Source organism: Podarcis cretensis (genome assembly GCF_951804945.1).
Source record: "Podarcis cretensis genome assembly, chromosome: 8".
NCBI lineage: Eukaryota > Metazoa > Chordata > Lepidosauria > Squamata > Lacertidae > Podarcis > Podarcis cretensis.
The window spans coordinates 20822668-20843098 of NC_137177.1; the positions used below are offsets into that span (position 1 = coordinate 20822668).

Below are 20431 nucleotides of genomic sequence, written 5' to 3' on the forward strand. Positions count from 1 at the left end.
CGCCAACATAAGAGTTCCTTAACGGAAACTCTCCTTCGGGATTCTCGGCGTGACAGCTTCCTGCGAAGGGTAGGTGTACCCAGAGGAGGTCCTGAGACCTCCCCGCTGTTCTCACTGGAAGTCTCCTGGAGCCATCCCTCCGACTGAGTTTCTCCATGAGCTCTCTCTCTCCCCCTGCTGGTTCCTTCCTCTGCATCCGAGGGTCTCCTAGCCTCCGTGAGCCCCTCCACCACCTGACTCTCCGATGGCAGTTCCCTGACAATGCCTATGAATAGAAAAGTCTCTTCATATCTTCATGTACTAGGGGAAATCGGGGGCAGAGCTTGTGTGCACACCCTTATCCCTATGTTTAATCTTTCACACATTCAGGCAAAGGCCAGAACTTCCAACCTGGTGTTGGCTGAGCAGGTTCAGTAAGCACAGATTTGATATGGAGATGCCAGGGTTATATATATATATAAGGCTCTGGAGATGGGAACCTTACTTAGTGAGTGACCATGGGTATCCAAGCTTCAGTATCCTCTGCTAGTGAAACCAAGAACAGCTGTGTGCAAAAACTGTGGCCTACAGTTCGCTGCCAGGAAAAAGCCTCTTGACTGGCCAGGCCTGGCTTTCTGATGCCACCTTGCTGCTCTAATGACAATCTCCATTCCAGCTGTGTGGTGTGCTGTACCTAGAGTATTGCCATATTTCCTGTGTTGTTGGAGAACATGTTGCAATCAGCACGACAGTCCCTGTTGTCTGGCTGAAGCCACAGCCCAGCAAGAAGCACATGATGTGACTCACTCAAACCATATGACCTTCCTGTCTCTCTCTCTCTCAGCTCCTTTTAAAGTTTCTCTCCACTGATCAAACTCAGCAGTCCAGTCCACCCACTACTGCAGCTGTAAGGTGCTGCCTTCCAGATGTGGCTGGAACTACAACTCCCATCATCCTTGACCATTGCCCCTTGTGACTGGGGCTGATGGGAGTGGGGAGTCCAACAACCTCTGGAGGTCCACAGTAGGCATGGAGTTAAAATTCAATTTTGTTTGCAGAATTTTAACGAGAAATTACCCAATTTGGATGTTTGAAACAAATACGTGAACTGAAATAGGTATTCTCTGAAATTCGTGCTGTGATCCACTGAATTTTGCAATGTAGTTCTCCAATCGGACAACAGGTACAAAAATGTGAAATGTGCATACAAATGCATATTTTGGTGAAAATTGCATGCCAAGATGCATTGTATTAAAGAAAATTGCTTGCAAATTTGGTATGTCAAAACTCCAAATGAAAATGTGTTTATTGGGAGAAAATCACATTAGAATGATTACAAATATGTAATGCATGAGGATTTAAAAAAACAAACAAACCCACCCTGCAAATTACTGCAGAAATGTGGAGAATAGAGTTAAGATTGGGAAAAGCAAAAACCCAGAGAACCAAATATGATGCCTCTGTCCATCCCTACCTGTGATCCCAGAAGCTTCTTTGACCCTTTGATTCTTTTTAACAAGAGTTGCCAGGGATTGAGCTGAGGCCCTCTTGCATCCAGAGCAGGTGCTTTGCCACTGAGCAATGCTCCCATTACACAATGAGGACCACAACCGTGCATAAGCAAAGTGTGCTCTTCATCATGACCACCCACTCGCTCCCTGCTAAGCTTACCGATTGCGGATGGGTACTGGCAGAGTCAGGCATCCCTTTCTTTCTCTCCCCCTCCCCAACTTTCTCACTAGGGCAAAAGGTCAGGAGTGCTCGTCCTGGAAAGCGAAGGACCTGGCAAGGCTGCAGCCACCCTCCATTTCCCCAAAATGCCAAAAAGCATACAAATGAAGAAGAGCTTACTAGATTAGGCCAGTGGCTTCTTTAGGCCAGTATCTGGCTCTCACAGCAGCCATCCAGATTCCTTATGGGAAGCCCCAAAGCAGCACCTGAACACAAGACTGCTCTCCTCCGGTTGCCAGAACCCAGACCAGCGCATCCAACAGGGACATGGCACATTGGCTTTGCATAACCAAAGATGTCTTTGTGAAGCCGTGTTTGTGTATTTCCATCAACCAGTATTTTCAGGCACTGCTTTGGACTCCTGGTATCATTTTTTTTTTTTTAATTTTATGATGACTATAAAGAGAAATAAATGACAAGAAAAAAACTGCAGGCAGCATCAAGCATGCATTATATTGCAAATCAGCAATGAAGCCACCACTGGAACTTATATTCAAAACAGTATGAATCCATAACCTATGTTCAATATGTCCTTCCTAGTCCTGTTACACTGAATACAAATGTCTCAACTTCCCTCCTGACAGTATCTTGCTTCTGTTGCCCTTTTTTTACTTCGGGGTTGTTTGTGCCATTGTAGCAATTCACAGACTTTCTCATACCATGAGAAGGTGCAGTGGTACCTTGGTTTACAACCATAATCCTTCCGGAGGTCCGGTTGTAAACCAAAACAGGTTGTAACCCAAGGTGCGCTTTCGCCAATGGGACCTCCCCCCCAAAATTGGTTGTAATTCCAAAAAAATGGGTTGTAATCCAAAAAAAGGGACACGCACTTCCGGGTTTGACATGGTCGTAATCCAAAACGGTTGTAATCCAAAGCGGTTGCAAACCAAGCTACCACTGTATACCCATCTGCCTTCATTTTATTTTTATTTTTTTGCATGTGTTATTCTGGCTCCTGTTACTATATAAGCTACAAATTCTCTGTGCTTCCTTCTTATGGACTTTTTCACACAGTTTAGTATATCAAAGACTGGATGCAATTAAATGTTGTATCCTAAGATCTCATCGCTATCCTTTTGCTAAAAAGATGGGCCTCTGAAAACCCTTCATCGCAACGAGACAGAGAAACTTGTCATGCTCGTTTTTATCTTTGGATCACATATGCTGAATTATAAACATCCCACAGCATTGCAGAGAGGTCTGACTGCTAACTTTGCCCCCAAAGGTGACCTTGTGGAAGAGAATGCAGTTCCACAAACTGCAAGCCTGATGCAGGAAGGGAAGATAAGCTGAATGCGAATTATCATAGTAGACGCATGCAGTACCACCATCTTGAGGCTTCAGGTGGAATAGCACATTGTTCATGGATTATTACGGTATTTTTTCCAGCAGGGCAGGCCAATCCATGTGCCAGCCCTACCATTAGGCAGAGGGAAACGACTGCCTCAGGCGGCAAATGCTGAGAGGCAGGAAGTGGTGGCAAGGTGCTGGAGGTGTGTGCCTGTGCAACCCGCTGCCCTCAGTTACAGTGGAAGATGTCCTATTGCCAGTGTTGAAAATTTAACTGCTAGTCAAGTGAGCTTCTGCAGATGGTACAGGAGGGTGTCAACTTGCCCTTCACTTCAGGCAGCAAAATGTATCGGGTCGGCCCTGACCCTACAGGAGGCATGATGCTGAATCAGATGGACCTTTTGGTCTGATCCACCTGGACTCCCCTTGTGCCCTTATATTTCAGAGGAAACACACAGAAGCATTTTTTGTACCAAAATAACAGTCTCAATCCAAGGAATTTTAGAACATGTTTCTGCTAGAAATTGCAGAAGTCAGCTTTATGACTCAACCAGTTAGTAGTTGAATGAATGAATGAATGAATGAATGAATGAATGAATTTATTATTTTGGTCACAGACCAATTCCAGCTCACATACAATATCAAGCAAGTCATAAAACATGATAGGGTTACATTTGAATTTGCAATTAGGTATAACAGGGACAATACAGATACAGCAACAGTTAAAAAATATATAAATTAAAACTTAGTCACTAAAATATAACCTAAAATTATCATTTAAGGCCTTAATCATTATGATAGCATAGCTTGTTCCCAAAGTTTTATGGCAATCACACAGAATTTGGCTACCCTTAATGTGATCTCAGGATCCTTGTCCTCTACCAGGTATTTTAGAATTGAAGTTCAGATTCATTTGGAGATTTTTGCATAGCAGGGGTAATAAATACCAAGCGTATATCCCCGTAGAAATGTCAGCATAACAAGGCATGAGAGACAGTTTCTACCTCCATCAAGCCGCAGGGGCAGAGTCGTTCTGCATATGGTTTACCCTCAAATCTGCCCTGCAATAAGGCAGATGGCAGCAAGTTGAATCTAGCAAGGGTAAATGACCATCTGTATTTTGGTATTTGTAATTTTGACAAATAATTTGCTGGGGTAAATCCTCTCCCGTTATCTTTTATTGCTGGGTGTTTATTCATCTCGCTCACGTGGCATTGCAGTTCCACATCCCAAATTTGTTGGCGGATTATTGCTTTGGCTTTCTCATAACCTACAGCTATCAGGGCCTGTGGGGGAAACCCCAAGCCTCTTAGCTTTTCATGCAGTGTAGCTTTCCATTTGGATTGGTAGGAATCCAGTAGGGTTAAGGGTGCCAACCCAACAGGGAAAAATATAAGTTTTAACCAATAATGGATCTTCAGAATCCATATCCGAGTGCTAACAGGGATTTGCCCGGCCTCCAGGCGGACAGCTTCCAGTTAGTTGCATTTGTACATGCGATAGGGGATCAGGTATCAAGTCAGTTTACATTTCACACAAAACCAGGCATTATATTACAAGGTCTAGAAATCATCTCCTTTAGGCCATGTTTACTGGTTCTATTGTCAGTTAACTAACAATTCTTTAACTGTAAAAGCAGCAAGGATGTTTTTCCCTTTTTAATTAGCAGACCGCTTATTAGGTTGGGTTCCATCAGTGACTGATTCCATCATTTCTCCCCTCCCCTCAACCCATTATGTCAGTGCCAGTAAATACGGTGGTAGAGCATGAGACTCTTAATCTCAGGGTTGTGCGTTCGAGCCCCACATTGGGCTAAAGATTCCTGCATTTCAGGGGTTTGGACTATGAGATCCTTGTGGTCCCTTCGAACTCTACAATTCTATTATTCGATTATACTAATTTGCGCTTTACGAAACAATACACAAACTGAAATACAGCCATTCTTCAAAATTCACACTTCTTTGCAATACAAAGCTCCAGCCACATTATGGGTTGTTTTCGACTAACTTCTGCTTAAAGAGGGCCAACTGAAATAAATGACCATGACTAACTTAGGCCTATTAATTTTAACAGGTCTCCTCTGAGTAATGTTTAGTTGAAGACAGCTCAGTATGTACAAAAACACATATAAAGCTTGGATAAAAAGGCTTTTGCTAGTGATAAAAAATACACAAAAAAATCACTGTATCAGTGGGAATTCACAATAAAATGCACATCAACAGATGGAGCTAAATTCTGCCCATTAAGAGACACAACACTAAAGCCCTCCATCACCCAAAATGTCATGTTTCAGCCCACCCAACACAAAGAGGATATCCCCGCCACCGGCAAATGTATTGTAGAGGTGCTGATTTTGGTCATGTCTGCTGGATACTTGTGGTGAGTTTCAAATGGGAAGGAGTGTCATTTATTCATTCCAATCACGTTCACGTAACTGTGCATTTCTCCTGGAGAAAGATGGAAAGATTCACAATTAGGCTGGATATGGGGGCTAGGTTTGCACAGAGGGTTGACACCAGCAATGGTTTGCATAGCGGGCACAGCCAAGGAGCTACCCTCCCTGAAAATGATGTATAAAGGTAAAGGTACCCCTGCCCGTACGGGCCAGTCTTGACAGACTCTGGGGTTGTGCGCCCATCTCACTTAAGAGGCCAGGGGCCAGCGCTGTCCGGAGACACTTCTGGGTCACGTGGCCAGCGTGACATCGCTGCTCTGGCACACGGAAACACCGTTTACCTTCCCGCTGGCAAGCGGTCCCTATTTATCTACTTGCACCCGGAGGTGCTTTCGAACTGCTAGGTTGGCAGGCGCTGGGACCGAGCAGCGGGAGCGCACCCCGCCGCAGGGATTCGAACCGCCGACCTTTCGATCGGCAAGTCCTAGGCGCTGAGGCTTTAACCCACAGCGCCACCTGCGTCCCGAAAAAATTGACCTCCCACATCATATAGATATACCATCTATATGATGTATAGATGGTATCTAACTCCAGTTAAATTAGCAAAAATGTACAAAACAAAAGAAAGTGTTGGAAATGTAAACAACAGAAGGGACATTTTTTCATATGTGGTGGGATTGCAAAATTGTAAATAAATATTGGGAAATGATTTATAATGAAATGAAAAGGATGTTTAAAATAAACTTTGTAAAAAAAACACACCAACAACCCAGAAGGTTTTCTTTTGGGAATTATAGGGACAGAACTACCTAAAATGTATAGAAACTTATTCATGTATGCTACTATAGCGACAAGAATGTTACTTGCCCCAAAATGGAAAGAAGCAGAACTCCCAGCAAAGGAAGAATGGATACAAAAACTTATGGAATATGCAGAAATGGCAAAACTTACCTGAAGAATACGAAATAAAGATAACCCTTTTTTTAACAAAAGAATGGAAATGGTTTATTTACAGGTAAATTATAAACAGATTAAAACATGGACAGGATTATTGTAATAACCTGCAGTTTGATAAGAGTATATATTTAAAGAATACAAATAAATGAGTAAATTAAGTTAATTTGGATATGCAGAAGATATTAAAAACAAATTTAAGGAACCACAGAAAAAGGGGAAAGGAAGTCAAGTTTTGAAATGTCAAAATGATTGTAAAATTAGTGAAATGTAGAAACTTGAAACGTATGAATAAAAGAAAAAATGAGAATAACTTCTGCCCTTGATCTATCCTACCCTTTTTGGGGGGAGTGTGTGTTAATTATTAGCACTTTCAATCAGACCTTTTATGAAAGCCAGCATGGTGTAGAGGTTAGAGCAAAGGACTAGGACCTGGGAGACCAAGGTTTAAATTCCCACTTAGCCATGGAACTCAGTGGCCAACCTTAGTGTAGTCATGATCTCTCAGCCTAACCTATTCCACAGAGTTATTGTGAGGGGGAAATGAAAGAGGAGGTGCTAAGTCTGCTAACCTTGAACTCCTTGGCCGAAAAGTGGGAGGTCAATCAATAAAAATTACGCTACCGCAGAACAAGCTTCAGAAACCACCTGTGGGATGCTAAGAGCTATGAATCTGCCCTTCTTCCAAACAGTGGGGGAGAATATGTCCGCACTCCCGAGGGGGTGGGGAGCATTCCTGAGGGGGGCAGGGCACACCCCTGAGGGGGGCGGAGCGTGGAGGGTGCCCTCCCAGGTACGGGATAGCCGCTCTAATGTACAGAGCGGCACGCATACCCTGCAGCCGGGGGTGGAGCGAGTCGCCAATAGCGGACATTCGGCACACTGCCCGCCCACAACTCCCAAGCATCCCCAAGATGTCAAAACGAAGGGGGAAGGGGGGAATGCCGCCGGCAAAACAGCTCAGCTCCCCTTTCCCCCAACGGCTTGGAGTAGGCTCGGGAGTCACTGGTAGTGCGCCATATGCCACCCCCCTCAACGAAGACACCCGGGGCGGTCTGCCCCCACTGCACCCCCCTTCCTCTGCCCCTTCTTCCAAAGAGCCATTCCTTCAAACTGGCACAGTTCTCCAGAACGGATCCCACCATTTCACTTTTCTTGCTTCTTGCAGGAGACCAGCTTGAGTGTGCCTCACTTACCAGAGTCACTGTTTTTGCTGCCCTTTGGACGTATGCAGTAATAGACAGGGATGAGGAAGAGCAAGGTGAGAGCAACATCTCCGGCCACAATGGCAATCATGATGCCTGTGGTGATGTGGTAGCAGTCTTCATAATGCCCTGGGTGTGAAAGGAAAGAACCAGTCATGGAAGCTATCAGCTTCTCTTCTCCCATTTGAGTCAAGGCAGCAGCAAAATGCAGTGACTCCAGATCACAACCAGAGGGCACTGTGTCACCATTTGTCGTCAAGTTGTCCCTCCTCTTGAGAATCAGGTTTATGCACAATCCTTCCGTGCTTTCCAGGCACGGTCTGTGCTTAAAAGCTGCATGTCTGAGCACTCTTTATTTTATTTTTCCTCCAGAGCTTTCCCCGCAAAATCCCGCTCTTTACTGCTGAATCGGAGCGAACGGTAATCTGCAGAAAACCTGAATTGGCGTTTGTTGTGCTTCAGCTTTAAAGAGCGGGTTTTCGTGAGGGGAACACCAGAATGGGGGGTGGGTGCTCAGAGATGGAGCTTTTTAATGTGGAGCTGTGACTGGAAAGTATAGTGCAAAAAACAAAAGTGTGTATAAGCCCTAAGATCTGATGGGACTCATTAGATGGGCAACTCAGTTGGTAGAGCATGAGACTCTTAATCTCAAGGTCATGGGTTCAAGACCCAAACTGGGCAAGAGATTCCTGCACTGCAGAGGGTTGGACTAGATTACCCTTGTGGTCCCTTCCCTACAGTTCCATGATTCTGATTTGGATCAGGCCAAAAGCCCATTTAGCCTAACAATCTCTTCTCACAGTGACCAGTCCAATCTCAATGGAAAAGCATGATAACCCTTTCCCACTCGCAAATGTGAATACAATAGCCCTCCCCTATTCATGGTACATGGTATCAGAGCAGGCTTCCTCAACCTCGGCCCTCCAGATGTTTTTGGCCTACAATTCCTATGATCCCTAGCTAGCAGGACCAGTGGTCAGGGATGGTGGGAATTGTAGTCTCAAAACATCTGGAGGGCTGGGGTTGAGGAAGCCTGTATCAGAGGCTCATGATGACCTCATGAGGAAGGAGACATAGACCAAGCATTTTCAGAAGAGTTTTAATGCAATTTTCACCTAGATTTTCCCTCTTCAGCCCCCTGCCCCCTTGTAAGAAGAGGTCATTTTGTCAAACATTTGCTCCGCCATTTTTATAGTGGAGGCCGTCCACACACACACCCCATCCCACACAATGCCCCCAAACAAAATTACTTGAGGGTATTGTGAAGGGAGGGCCGCAAAATGGCTGCCAGACTGCCCTAAACTGCTGTTGCTGCTGCTGTAACCTGTGGTGGAGGGATAACAAAACCGAGAGAACAAGAAGGAAATTAAACATCCATAACATCCTTCTGGACCGTCTAGAGGGGCTGGGAGCTGGGGGCACTGTTATACAGTGGTTTCGCTCCTTCCTCCTGGGCCGTGTTCAGAAAGTGGTGGTGGGGGATGAGTGTTCAGACCCCTGGGCCCTCACTTGTGGGGTGCCTCAGGGTTCCGTCCTCTCCCCCATGCTTTTTAACATCTATATGAAGCCGCTGGGAGAGATCATCAGGGGGTTTGGACTGGGTGTCCATCAATATGCAGATGATACCCAGCTCTACCTTTCCTTCAAATCAGAACCAGTGAAGGCGGTGAAGGTCCTGTGTGAGTGCCTGGAGGCGGTTGGAAGATGGATGGCGGCTAATGGATTGAGGTTGAATCCTGACAAGACAGAAGTACTGTTTTTGGGGGACAGGGGGCGGGCAGGTGTGGAGGACTCCCTGGTCCTGAATAGGGTAACTGTGCCCCTGAAGGACCAGGTGCGCAGCCTGGGAGTCATTTTGGACTCACAGCTGTCCATGGAGGCGCAGGTCAATTCTGTATCCAGGGCAGCTGTCTACCAACTCCACCTGGTACGCAGGCTGAGACCCTACCTGCCTGCGGACTGTCTCGCCAGAGTGGTGCATGCTCTGGTTATCTCCCGCTTGGACTACTGCAATGCGCTCTACGTGGGGCTACCTTTGAAGGTGACTCGGAAACTACAACTAATCCAGAATGCGGCAGCTAGACTGGTGACTGGGGGCGGCCGCCGAGACCACATAACACCGGTCTTGAAAGACCTACATTGGCTCCCAGTACGTTTCCGAGCACAATTCAAAGTGCTGGTGTTGACCTTTAAAGCCCTAAACGGCCTCGGCCCAGTATACCTGAAGAAGCGTCTCCACCCCCATCGTTCTGCCCGGACGCTGAGGTCCAGCGCCGAGGGCCTTCTGGCGGTTCCTTCATTGCGAGAAGCAAAGCTACAGGGAACCAGGCAGAGGGCCTTCTCGGTAGTGGCGCCCGCCCTGTGGAATGCCCTTCCAGCAGATGTCAAAGCAATAAATAACTACGTGACATTCAGAAGACATCTTAAGGCAGCCCTGTTCAGGGAAGTTTTTAATCTGTGATATTTTAGTGTATTTTTGGTTTTTATGGAAGCCGCCCAGAGTGGCTGGGGAGACCCAGCCAGATGGGCGGGGTACAAATAATAAATTATTATTATTATTATTATTATTAAACTGCCTGCCACAGGTGTGAATGGTGAACCCTCACAAGAAATTGTTGATGAATCCTTCCACCACCAAAAACAACAAAATGCAACAAAATGCCTTGACCCCAATTTCACCACCTGCAAACAGGGCGCAGAACTGGGGTGGGGTCTTTTTTGCTCAGCCCCAAATAATATTTAGGAAAGCAGCAAGTAACTTCACATCAGAGTTGTCCTCTGTCTTGTAAAGGGAAATTTCAGCAGAGCAACAAAAGATTGGTGTGTGGGTGCCAGAGGAAAAAGTAGCACCTGCTGAAATAAAACTTCTTTACATCTGCTAATGATCTATCCACTGTTCATCTGGACACACACACACACACCATATGGCTCAGTGGTAGAGCATCTGCTTTGCATGCAGAAGGTCCCGGGTTCAAACCGTGCCATCTCCAGGTAGCACTGGGGGAGACTACCTGTCTAAAACCACAGGGAGCCACTGTCGGTCAGTGTTGATGGTACTCAGCTAGAAGGAGTAATGGTTTGATTTGGTATAAGGCAGCTTCCTTTGCATAAAGGTAAAGGTAAAGGGACCCCTGACCATTAGGTCCAGTCGTGACCGACTCTGGGGTTGCAGTGCTCATCTCGCTTTATTGGCCAAGGGAGCCAGCGTACAGCTTCCGGCCATGTGGCCAGCATGACTAAGCCGCTTCTGGCGAACCAGAGCAGCGCACGGAAATGCCATTAACCTTCCTGCTGGAGCGGTACCTATTTATCTACTTGCACTTTGACGTGCTTTCAAACTGCTAGGTTGGCAGGGGCAGGGAGCTCACCCTGTCGTGGGGATTCGAACCGCCGACCTTCTGATTGGCAAGTCCTAGGCTCTGTGGTTGAACTCACAGCACCACCCGCGTCCCATTTCCTTTGCATAGCCGTGCATAAATACAGATGTCAGATTGTGGCTCCCTCCCTAACCTCTGACAGTACATAACGGGATGCATTTAGACTAACATGTGCCCATGAAGGGGAGTTCTCTTCTGGGTGGGCAGCTTCCCTCGTACTTCCCCCAGATTTTAAGAACACGGATGCCTTAATCTGACTACTGTATCACAACAAGGAGTGGTGCCTAGAGGGAGAGGGGAAACCCAGTGAGTCTTGCTTTGGTGTGGCACCTGACAAAGAGCTCCTCGGTTGTTGCTCAAAGGCAAAGTCGGGTTAACCTTCCCAGCTCGAAAGCATTGACTCAAAGGCCAATTCCCCAGGGGTACAGGTTGAGTTTGGGGTGGGGAAACCCAGTGGTTTCGAAGGCCCAAGTGCACTTGTTGTTTTTCACACGCTTGGCTGCATAGCTGTTTCCATATGTGTGAATCACTCGTAGAAAACGAAGCCGTCCTTCCGGACCCCGTGACGATGTGCTGAAATCTCTTACCTGTTGTCCCAGTGGCGGCGCTTGCTGAAAAGGATAGAGGGAAAGAAAACAACGCTGTCACTCCAGAGGTATAACAATCCCTTCCCACAAGGCAAGCCTTCTTTCCATCTCCCAGGGGCGGGGAACCAAATGTGGCCCTCCAAGCCCCTCTGTCAGGCCCTCGGGACTTTCCCAAGGCCATGCACCACTCCCAGCCATGCCTAAAAGCAAAAGAAGAGCTTGCTGGATCAGCTCAATGTCCCAACTTGTCCCGAATCTTGTTCTCAAAGTGGTCAGCAGCCACTGCAAGCAAGACCCAAACATCATCATCATCATCATCATCATCATCATCATAATAAATTTATACCCCGCCCATCTGGCCAGGCCTCCCCAGCCACTCTGGGCGGCTTCCAACAAAGTATTAAAATACAGTGGTCTGTTTAACATTAAAAGCTTCCCTAAAGAGGGCTGCCTTCAGATGTCTTCTGAAAGTCTGGTAGTTGTTATTCTCTTTGACATCTGGTTGGAGGGCGTTCCAAAGGGTGGGTGCCACTACTGAGAAGGTCCTCTGCCTGGTTCCCTATAACTTGGCTTCTCGCAGTGAGGGAACCGCCAGAAGGCCCTCGGCGCTGGACCTCAGTGTCCAGGCAGAACAATGGGGGTGGAGACCCTCTCCTCCTGTGGTTCCCAGGAGCTGGTATTCAGAAGCTTTACTGCTTCTGACTGATAGCCTTCTACTCCATAATCCTGTTTTAAAGTCATCCAAGTTGGTGACCACCACTAGGGTGAGTTCCCGAGTTCAACTAGGCACTGTATGAAGAAATACTTTCTTGTACTGCCCTGAATCTTCCTCCAATGTTCAGCTTCATTGGAGGTCCCTGAATTTCAGCGTTGGAACTCCTCTTTGCTTGCCCTGCTTTCGATGTTTTTGCCTGGCTGGAACGTGTGCTTGAACTCTGACTTTGCCTTTTGCTTGCGGGGATGGCAGACAGAGAGGGGTGAGTGACTCATGAAATGCATTTTGCTGCCTGTGTCGAATAACAAAATAGCTGCCCCCACTCCCCCCATTTCAGTTGCCCAGAATGCCTGTTGAATCTTTCCCCAATGCTGGAGCCAGACTAGTTTACAGGGCACGGGCAAAGGCCACGTGGCACCCACAGAGCTGGCCTCCAGCCCCTCGCTCCTGCCCCCCACCCTCCACATTTGCTGCCTGAGGCAGCAGCCTCCCTCTTGGTAACAACAGGGCCAGCTGCGCCCGAAGGGGTTCTCTGTGCACTGCAGACTTGCTTCTCGTAAGAAGGGAGTGGCTTCCTAACTTGCAACTACTGTCGCATTTTCTGACCCAGCATAGATAGCCTGATAAGTATACAACACAACCATAATGGCCTTAACTGTTCTGCTATTTTAATGGGCTTGTTTATTATGTATTTTAATTATGGATGTTTTATTGTTGTTTTACTATATATTTTAATTTATTGGTAGTTGTGTTTTTATTTTATTTTTTGGTTTTGGTTTTATTGCTGGTATTTTGCTGTTGACTTTTATTTGTTTCTGAACTTCCTTGGTACATCTTCAAATGGAATAATAATAGTAATAATAATAATAATAATAGGTTCCTTTTCAGCTTTTTCTAGAGAGGAAGAAGCCTGTTAGCCTTTCCCCAATCAATATCAAGTTGCAAGCAGTTCCTCTGCTCCCACACAACTCAAAGGATTAAATTTGTATAGCCTATCAGCTGTTATTTTAGCTAATTGTATTTTACACATATTTTACTATTTATGCTTTTTATGTTTTAGTTTGTCAGCTACCTTCAGAAAGCTTTTTATCAGAAGCATTTTGGAAAAATCCCTTTATGCTCTTAGGCTTTTGGTAATATTATGCTGCCTTGCCAACTTTAAAGGGTGAGTTAACCACAGAAAGTGAGATGGGGGAAGAGGCCAATTATACTGCCCTGAGCTTTTTGGACAACACTTATATAATTCAAGAATTACTTGTATGATCCCATTCCGACCGTGCCATACACCACCCTGAGAACTTTTATTGAAGGGCACTCTGATCATCACTTTTACCATTCTTAGGGTAAATTCTCCTTTTTAAGGGGAGAATATGTCCCTAGATGGATAGGCACCAATCACCTCTGAGGAAGAGAGAGGGGAGGCTGGCTCACAGTCTGTTGTTAAAAAGATATATATGAGCATCATGTTTGTGCAAAGGAGTGTCACTTGTAAAGGACATTTAAAAATAGAATAAAACAAAATGGTGGCAACCAAGGGTGGAACTACACACAGGGGGGGGGGGGAAACGTTATAAATAAGTCAGAAATTAAATTGTTAGAATGAAAAGGGGAAAAAACCTATGTAAAAAGCTATAGAAATGTTTTGTGCTCTCTGGTGCCATCTGGTGTTGTGTGTTTATAACGCAATCAAATCGCTGTTTTTTGACTAATGTAGCTGAGTCCATTATTATTATTATTATTATTATTATTATTATTATTATTATTATTAGAATATATATACCGCCCTATATTATTGGTTAATGGAACAGGCTCTGTCTGTGGGGAGGTTTGATACAGAGAGGAGTCTCTGTGTAGTAGCTAAGAGACTGATGCTGAGATCCTATACACAGCACATTAATTTGGGATTCAGCCTGAACTTAATAGGGTCCAAGCTGTGTACATACCATGCATTTTAAACACATTTTAAAGCACACAATCTCCTCCAAAGAATCCTGGGAACTGTGTAGTTTGTCCCTCACAGAGCTGCAATTCCCAGCACTCTTAACAAACTAGAGTTCCCAGAATTTGGGGGGGGGCATGTGTTTTAAATATATGGTGTTTACGCAGACCTACATGTGACTCATAGGATAGTACTGTCTGTGAGTGCGAAATCAGGAACGCCTAGACACAGACCTTCCAAAACAGTAGTGAAATAGGTTGCTGCAGCAAAAATAACATGAAGTCTCGTGGCAGTTTAGAAACTAACAGGTTCATAATAGCTTGAAAGTTTGTATCAAAATTAAAATGTTTGTTGTTAAGGCGTCACAAGATTGCCTGAGGACTGGTTCTATCATACATAGAGTAGACCCACTGTAACTAATGGACAAGTTATCAGAGTCTACTGATTTAAATGGGTTTGCTTTCGAGTGTGACTAACGTTGGGTATTACCCTATATTGTTTTTGCCAGTTTAAAACTTGAGTTTGCTAGATGATTTCAGAATGCTACTTTCCATCAACATCAACATCAGTATTTGAGGGGAAGCGGGGAAAGGGTTAATAATAATTCCTGGCCTACCTTAGAGGACTGTTGCAAGAAGGTTTGTGGAGAGGGTGTAAGACAATTTGAATAATTGTATATATTCAAAGGAAAAATGTGTGACTTTCACAATAAGCAATTTGAATGAACTGTCATGAAAATAAACAAGGTTGGCTTTATTTTGGGTATACCCAGCGTGGTGTGGTACATTGGGATGAAACAAGGATGGAAGGATCTGTCATTTTGGGTCTCTCAGTTTCTCATTTTTCTAATCTTAATGTTGGTTCTTCACATTTCTGCAGTGATTTGTATATCTCTCTCTATTCATATATCATTTTATTGCAAAATTACCCCATTTTATCCAGTTTTGACACATGTACACATTTTTGCAAAGATATATATATATATATATATATATATATATATATATACACACACACACACACACACACACACACACACATTTTTGTATATTATTTTCAAATATATATTCATTTGGGGGAACACTTTCTCCTCATCAATGCATTTGGCAAAGATGATTTGGTTGGAGAATGTCATTGCAAAATTCGGAGGAGCGCAAATTTCAAAGGGTGGCTGTGTTTCGGTTCCCCCACTGTTTCTGAAAGTGCAAATGTGACAAAGTTGGCTTTAAATGTGAACTGAATCAAATTTCTCCCCATCCCTTTGAAGGAGACCTGGATTCACATCCCCATTCAGCCATGAAGCTCCATGCATGCCCTACAGCCAGTCATTCTCGCTAAGGCTCTGTTGAAAACAAAATGGGTCGTAACCTCATGCATCGCTTCCCTGAAGGAAAAGCGGGGTGCAGTTGCAAGTAGTTAATTTCTCATGCAATGATGGGGAAGCACTTTCAGTTTGAGGCCTGCATTCCCTCTTGGGCATCCTTCTGGGGTCTGCATATCATTGGCTGGCAAGGCCAAAGGCAAAAACACGTTCAGAGTAACAGGTATGTTTCATAGAATCATAGAGTTGGAAGGAACCATGAGGACCAGCTAGTCCAACCCTCTGCAATGCACGAATATTCAGCTGTCAGGGACCGAACCTGCAATGCTGGCATTATCTGTGGGATGTAATCCACTGGGAGCAGTCAAATACAACATTCCTTGTTTTCCTAGAGTGGGCATGCAAAGGGATGTTTGGTCCAGCCAGTCAGAACTTCCTGTTTCCTCCTGGTTTGGAACATCCTTCCTTTTGCATGTGACTAGAGGTGGGCGTGACCTTACCTGCCCAGGTAACAAAAGGCCAAGGCATGCTGCCACTTTCTTTTTCACTTTCTTCGTCGTTGGACCAGCTAGAAATGCTAGCTTCCCAGCTAGCAGAAGCACTGGGATTAACATTAAGCACATGTATATGGGGTAGATCCACATGTACATATTTGTAACTAAGTCTGCCTTCAGGGATCCAACTGTGAACTGATGTGAGTAAACAACTTTTACTGACTTTAAATAAGATTGCTGTGCCTTTATTCTTTTTAAGAGGGATAAAAGGGAACTTACCAGGAACATAAAATTCAATAATGAGAGGCTTACACAAGCCTGCAACCAGCTATCTGCTGTGCGTTAGAAGGGGAATGTAAACTCTGCTGAGTAAAGGCACTTGGTAACGCAAGTTCGGAAGGATATTAATAAGCAATATATCCTCTCCTGCCGCCCTGAACATTCCCACATTATCAGTACCATGCTCTAACCGACTGAGCTATCCATGGTATGACAAGAGCCAGGGGTCCATGCAGGCCACTGAATGAGACGCATCGCCACAATTCTGGGTCTTTGACAAGATCATAGAACATGACAAGTGAGGGGCGTGGCCTAGGCAGAGAGGATGGGGCCTGGAGAAGAGATCTCACCTGTGGAGACTCCTGAGGCTCAGGTAAAGAGGCCCAGAGTGCTGCATTTGGCCCCTGAGCTTGAGGTTCCTCGCCTCTATTTTTTTGTGGGATTAAGGCAAGCTGTGAATTCTGGGGATTAGATGCATTGAAGGAAAGGGAGAGGTTATCTGGGACGCTAGACTGTGTGAAGGCTGAAAGAGTGGTGGTTACAGTGCATATAGTTTTCCTGTCAGCTGCTGCGACTTCCTCTTGCCACACCATCTTGCATTCCCACCCCCTTTCCTCCCACCAGACACACACGAATACAGACACCGCTAGCAGTTTCAGTTCCTCCAACACATGGGCAAACCCCCCGTCACACTCTGCAAAGAACAGCTTTGAGAAGGGGACCCTCTCCCCCCACGTAAGACAGACCCACAACCCCCTCAGCTTAACCTCAGCTTTGCACAGCTATATTGGCACAAAGCCGAAGGCACATGACATCATCGTCGCCACCCATAACAGTAACATGACTTTATGCACGTTGCACGGGTGTTCAAAGCCGTTTGCATGCATGGTCTCAAGAGAGTAGTGATTCGGGTGTTGGGTTTAGGCTGAGGAGACAGGGGTTGGGATCCCCACTCATCCACAAGGCACATTGTGTGATGAATACTAAGCGGGACCTGCAACAAAATGTTGCAGCGTGGGGAGCTCCTTTTTCATGGTGGGCACACTGGCCTTTTTCCAGGTAGTCTGCTCCATTCTCCCATTGCACTAGCTTTCCATTGGTTCCCCACTTCTCTAGAACAGCCACTGAGCATGCTCAGTCCTCAATAGGGGTTGGGGAGGAAGGTTCCTCTTATGGTTTCTCTCTTTTTTTGTACTTCTGTAAACCTTGGGATTCCCCTGAAGAAGTTACCTCCCTCTTTGACATAGCTGGCACTGTTTCAGCTACATAAGGACAAGCACTTGCTGAAACAAGATCCCTCTTAAACTATGGCTCCATACATACCACACATTTAAATCCCACTTGAAACACACTCCCTGTCTGAAGAATCCTGGGAACTGTAGTTTGCCCCTCACCAAGCAGCAATCCCTAGCAGCCTTAAAAAACTACAGTTCCCAATATTCTTTGGACCAGGGGCGGAGGGCGCTTCAAATGTGTTTGTTTATATGATATCTCATTAATCCTGATAACACTAGTGTAAAGTTGTCCATAATACTCGGGTGTGGCAGGGGAGAGGCTGAGGCTGAGAGGGAGACAGCTTGGTTGGATTTGGATTTGATATCCCGCTTTATCACTACCCGAAGGAGTCTCAAAGCGGCTAACATTCTCCTTTCCCTTCCTCCCCCACAACAAACACTCTGTGAGGTGAGTGGGGCTGAGAGACTTCAGAGAAGTGTGACTGGCCCAAGGTCACCCAGCAGCTGCATGTGGAGGAGTTAAGGTCACCTCATGAGTAAAGGGCTGAGCTGAGATGTAAGCTAATGCACTTTCAAACCACTAGAAGACAGCTAGCCAAATCCCACACAAAGAGTTTGGTTATAGCACTGAGGGATGGTTCAGTCAGTAGAGGATGAGACGTTTAATCTCAGGGACATGGGTTCAAGCCCCATGTTGGGTGGAAGATTCCTGCATTGCAAGGGGTTGGACTAGATGATTCTCGAGGTCCCTTCCAACTCGACAATAGTATGATTCTGTGTCAGGGTGCCCTTCCTCTCTATGTATTAACTTGAATTGGCACTGATATAGGTGCCCCATAATACCCGTTCCACATTGCTAAAAAGTGTGGCAGCACCTAGACATTGGAACTCCCTGCCTCTTGAGATTAAGCAGCTGCCTTCGCTGTACTCTTTTCGACACCTACTAAAACCGTTGCTGCTGAGACAAGCCTACCCAGATGCTTAGAAAGTCAAGGTCATTTCAGTCTGTTTTAGTATTCCAACTTCTGTATGTTTTAAGGTAGGGTTGCATTTTTTGCTTGATTTTACTGTTTCATCTTTTGGAAACCATTTTGAGATGATAGATAGATAAAACTTCATTCGCATTAGCCAATGGCCGTAGCAACAGTAAAACATTAGAGTATACGCAGAAAAGGAAATTTGATATAAGAGCACAATTTAAAGTCCTGAATATGCCGTCAGTTAGTGGCCCTTATTCTGATTGCCCCTGCTATGAACCTAGCAACTATCGTGCGGTGTATAATTTTTATGAAATAAACAAATAGGTTCCAGCACCAAATAAAGAATGGTCATATTTTTTTTCAGAATCAATTATCATTAAAAACAATCCACCAAATATCCTGTTGGAGCACAAGAAGTAGACAGTGGGCAAAGCCATCAGCCGCATTCACACATGGCTGCCGTATCCTGAGTTAGTTCCTTTAGCCTATACTGCATACTCTGACTTGCAGATGCTCTCCATGGTCTCAGGCAGAGAAGTTTTTTCAAGATATTTCAGGTGCTTCTTTTTAGTAATTTTTATTTTTAAGCTTCCAAGCAACACAACAAGGAAAGTAATCAGAGGAAAAGAAAGGAATGCAGAACACATCTTTTTCAATGTCCATCACAATATCAGAGCTTTACAGGTGAACAATCTGAACCAAGTTTGGAATAAAAATAAGCCTCCCCTTGTCCTATTTGGCCACACCCCTAAAACACCCCCCCCCCTTCTTTTCTTTTTTTAGATTTACCCCTGCTTTGGTTGAGCCCTGGTTGAGAAGGCTGAGCCAGGATGGAGGACTTAAACCAGTGAATCTCTAGCTGAGTTAGGATGAAGGACTTTGGCCGGCATAGCCCTGGCTTAGCCCAGCTGGAGATCTCTACTATCCAAATTTCACTCATCCCAAGGTATATTGGGTTTGGATTGCTCCCTAAGTATGTACTGAGCCACTGAGCTATGGCCCTACCTGTTCAAGGCAGTACAGTCGTACCTCGGGTTAAGTACTTAATTCGTTCCGGAGGTCCGTTCTTAACCTGAAACTGTTCTTAACCTTAGCTAATGGGGCCTCCCGCTGCTACCGTGCTGCCGGAGCACGATTTCTGTTCTCATCCAGAAGCAAAGTTCTTAACCCGAGGTATTATTTCTGGGTTAGAGGAGTCTGTAACCTGAAGCGTATGTAACCTGAAGCGTATGTAACCCAAGGTACCACTGTATAGAGAGTGTGACGTTCATGAGCTGAGTCTCCAACAAGCATCAAACCAGATGAAGGGACTATTTGTAGCCAAGCTTCTAGAGCAGGAGTCAGCAAACATTTTCAGCAGGGGGCCGGTCCACTGTCCCTCAGACCTTGGAGTGGGGGGCAGACTATATTGTGAAGGGGGGGGATGAACAAATCCCTATGCCCCACAAATACCCCAGAGACGCATTTTAAATAAAAGCACACATTCTACTCATGTAAAAACACCAGACAGGCCCCACAAATAACCCAGAGATGCATTTTAAATAAAAGGGCACATTCTACTCATGTAAAAACACGCTGATTCCCAGACCGTCCGCGAGCCAGATTTAGAAGGCGATTGGGCCCCGGGCCTTAGTTTGCCTACTCAATAGAGCTACAGGGAGCCTGGAAGCACATATGTACAAACTCCAACCATTAAAAAAAATATATCCAAAGACACTCACCGGCAAGCAGAGAGAAAATGCAAACAGTAAAGCCCCACATGGTCTTTCTGAGACTGGCCTCCGGACTGCACAACCAGATATGAGGTTCTTTTTTAAAAAAAATGAAAAAAAAAATGGGTTGCCTCATCCTCTGATGCTTGAGCAGGATGTGGGATGGCCCATGGAGAATCATGAGACCTGAGTTCCACGAAGCCAAAGAGCAGGCAATCCCTGCCATCTGTGTTGCTGC

General features: G+C 45.4%; 1 protein-coding gene across 2 annotated transcripts; it reads right to left on the reverse strand.

Moving 5' to 3' along the window:
• Positions 1 to 3578: 3578 nt before the first annotated feature.
• Positions 3579 to 20431, reverse strand: LOC307221727 (uncharacterized protein). 2 transcript variants are annotated; one of them, XM_079986512.1, is made up of 4 exons: positions 20203 to 20431; positions 11519 to 11542; positions 7546 to 7683; positions 3579 to 5444 (listed from the first exon to the last, which is right to left on the reverse strand). In XM_079986512.1, the coding sequence occupies exons 1-4, from the start codon at positions 20417 to 20419 to the stop codon at positions 5404 to 5406; spliced, it is 420 nt and encodes a 139-aa protein (XP_079842638.1). In that variant the 5' UTR covers positions 20420 to 20431; the 3' UTR covers positions 3579 to 5403. The 2 variants fall into 2 exon arrangements, with proteins under 2 accessions (XP_079842638.1, XP_079842637.1); XM_079986511.1 differs by having other exon boundaries at positions 3579 to 5447; positions 20203 to 20409.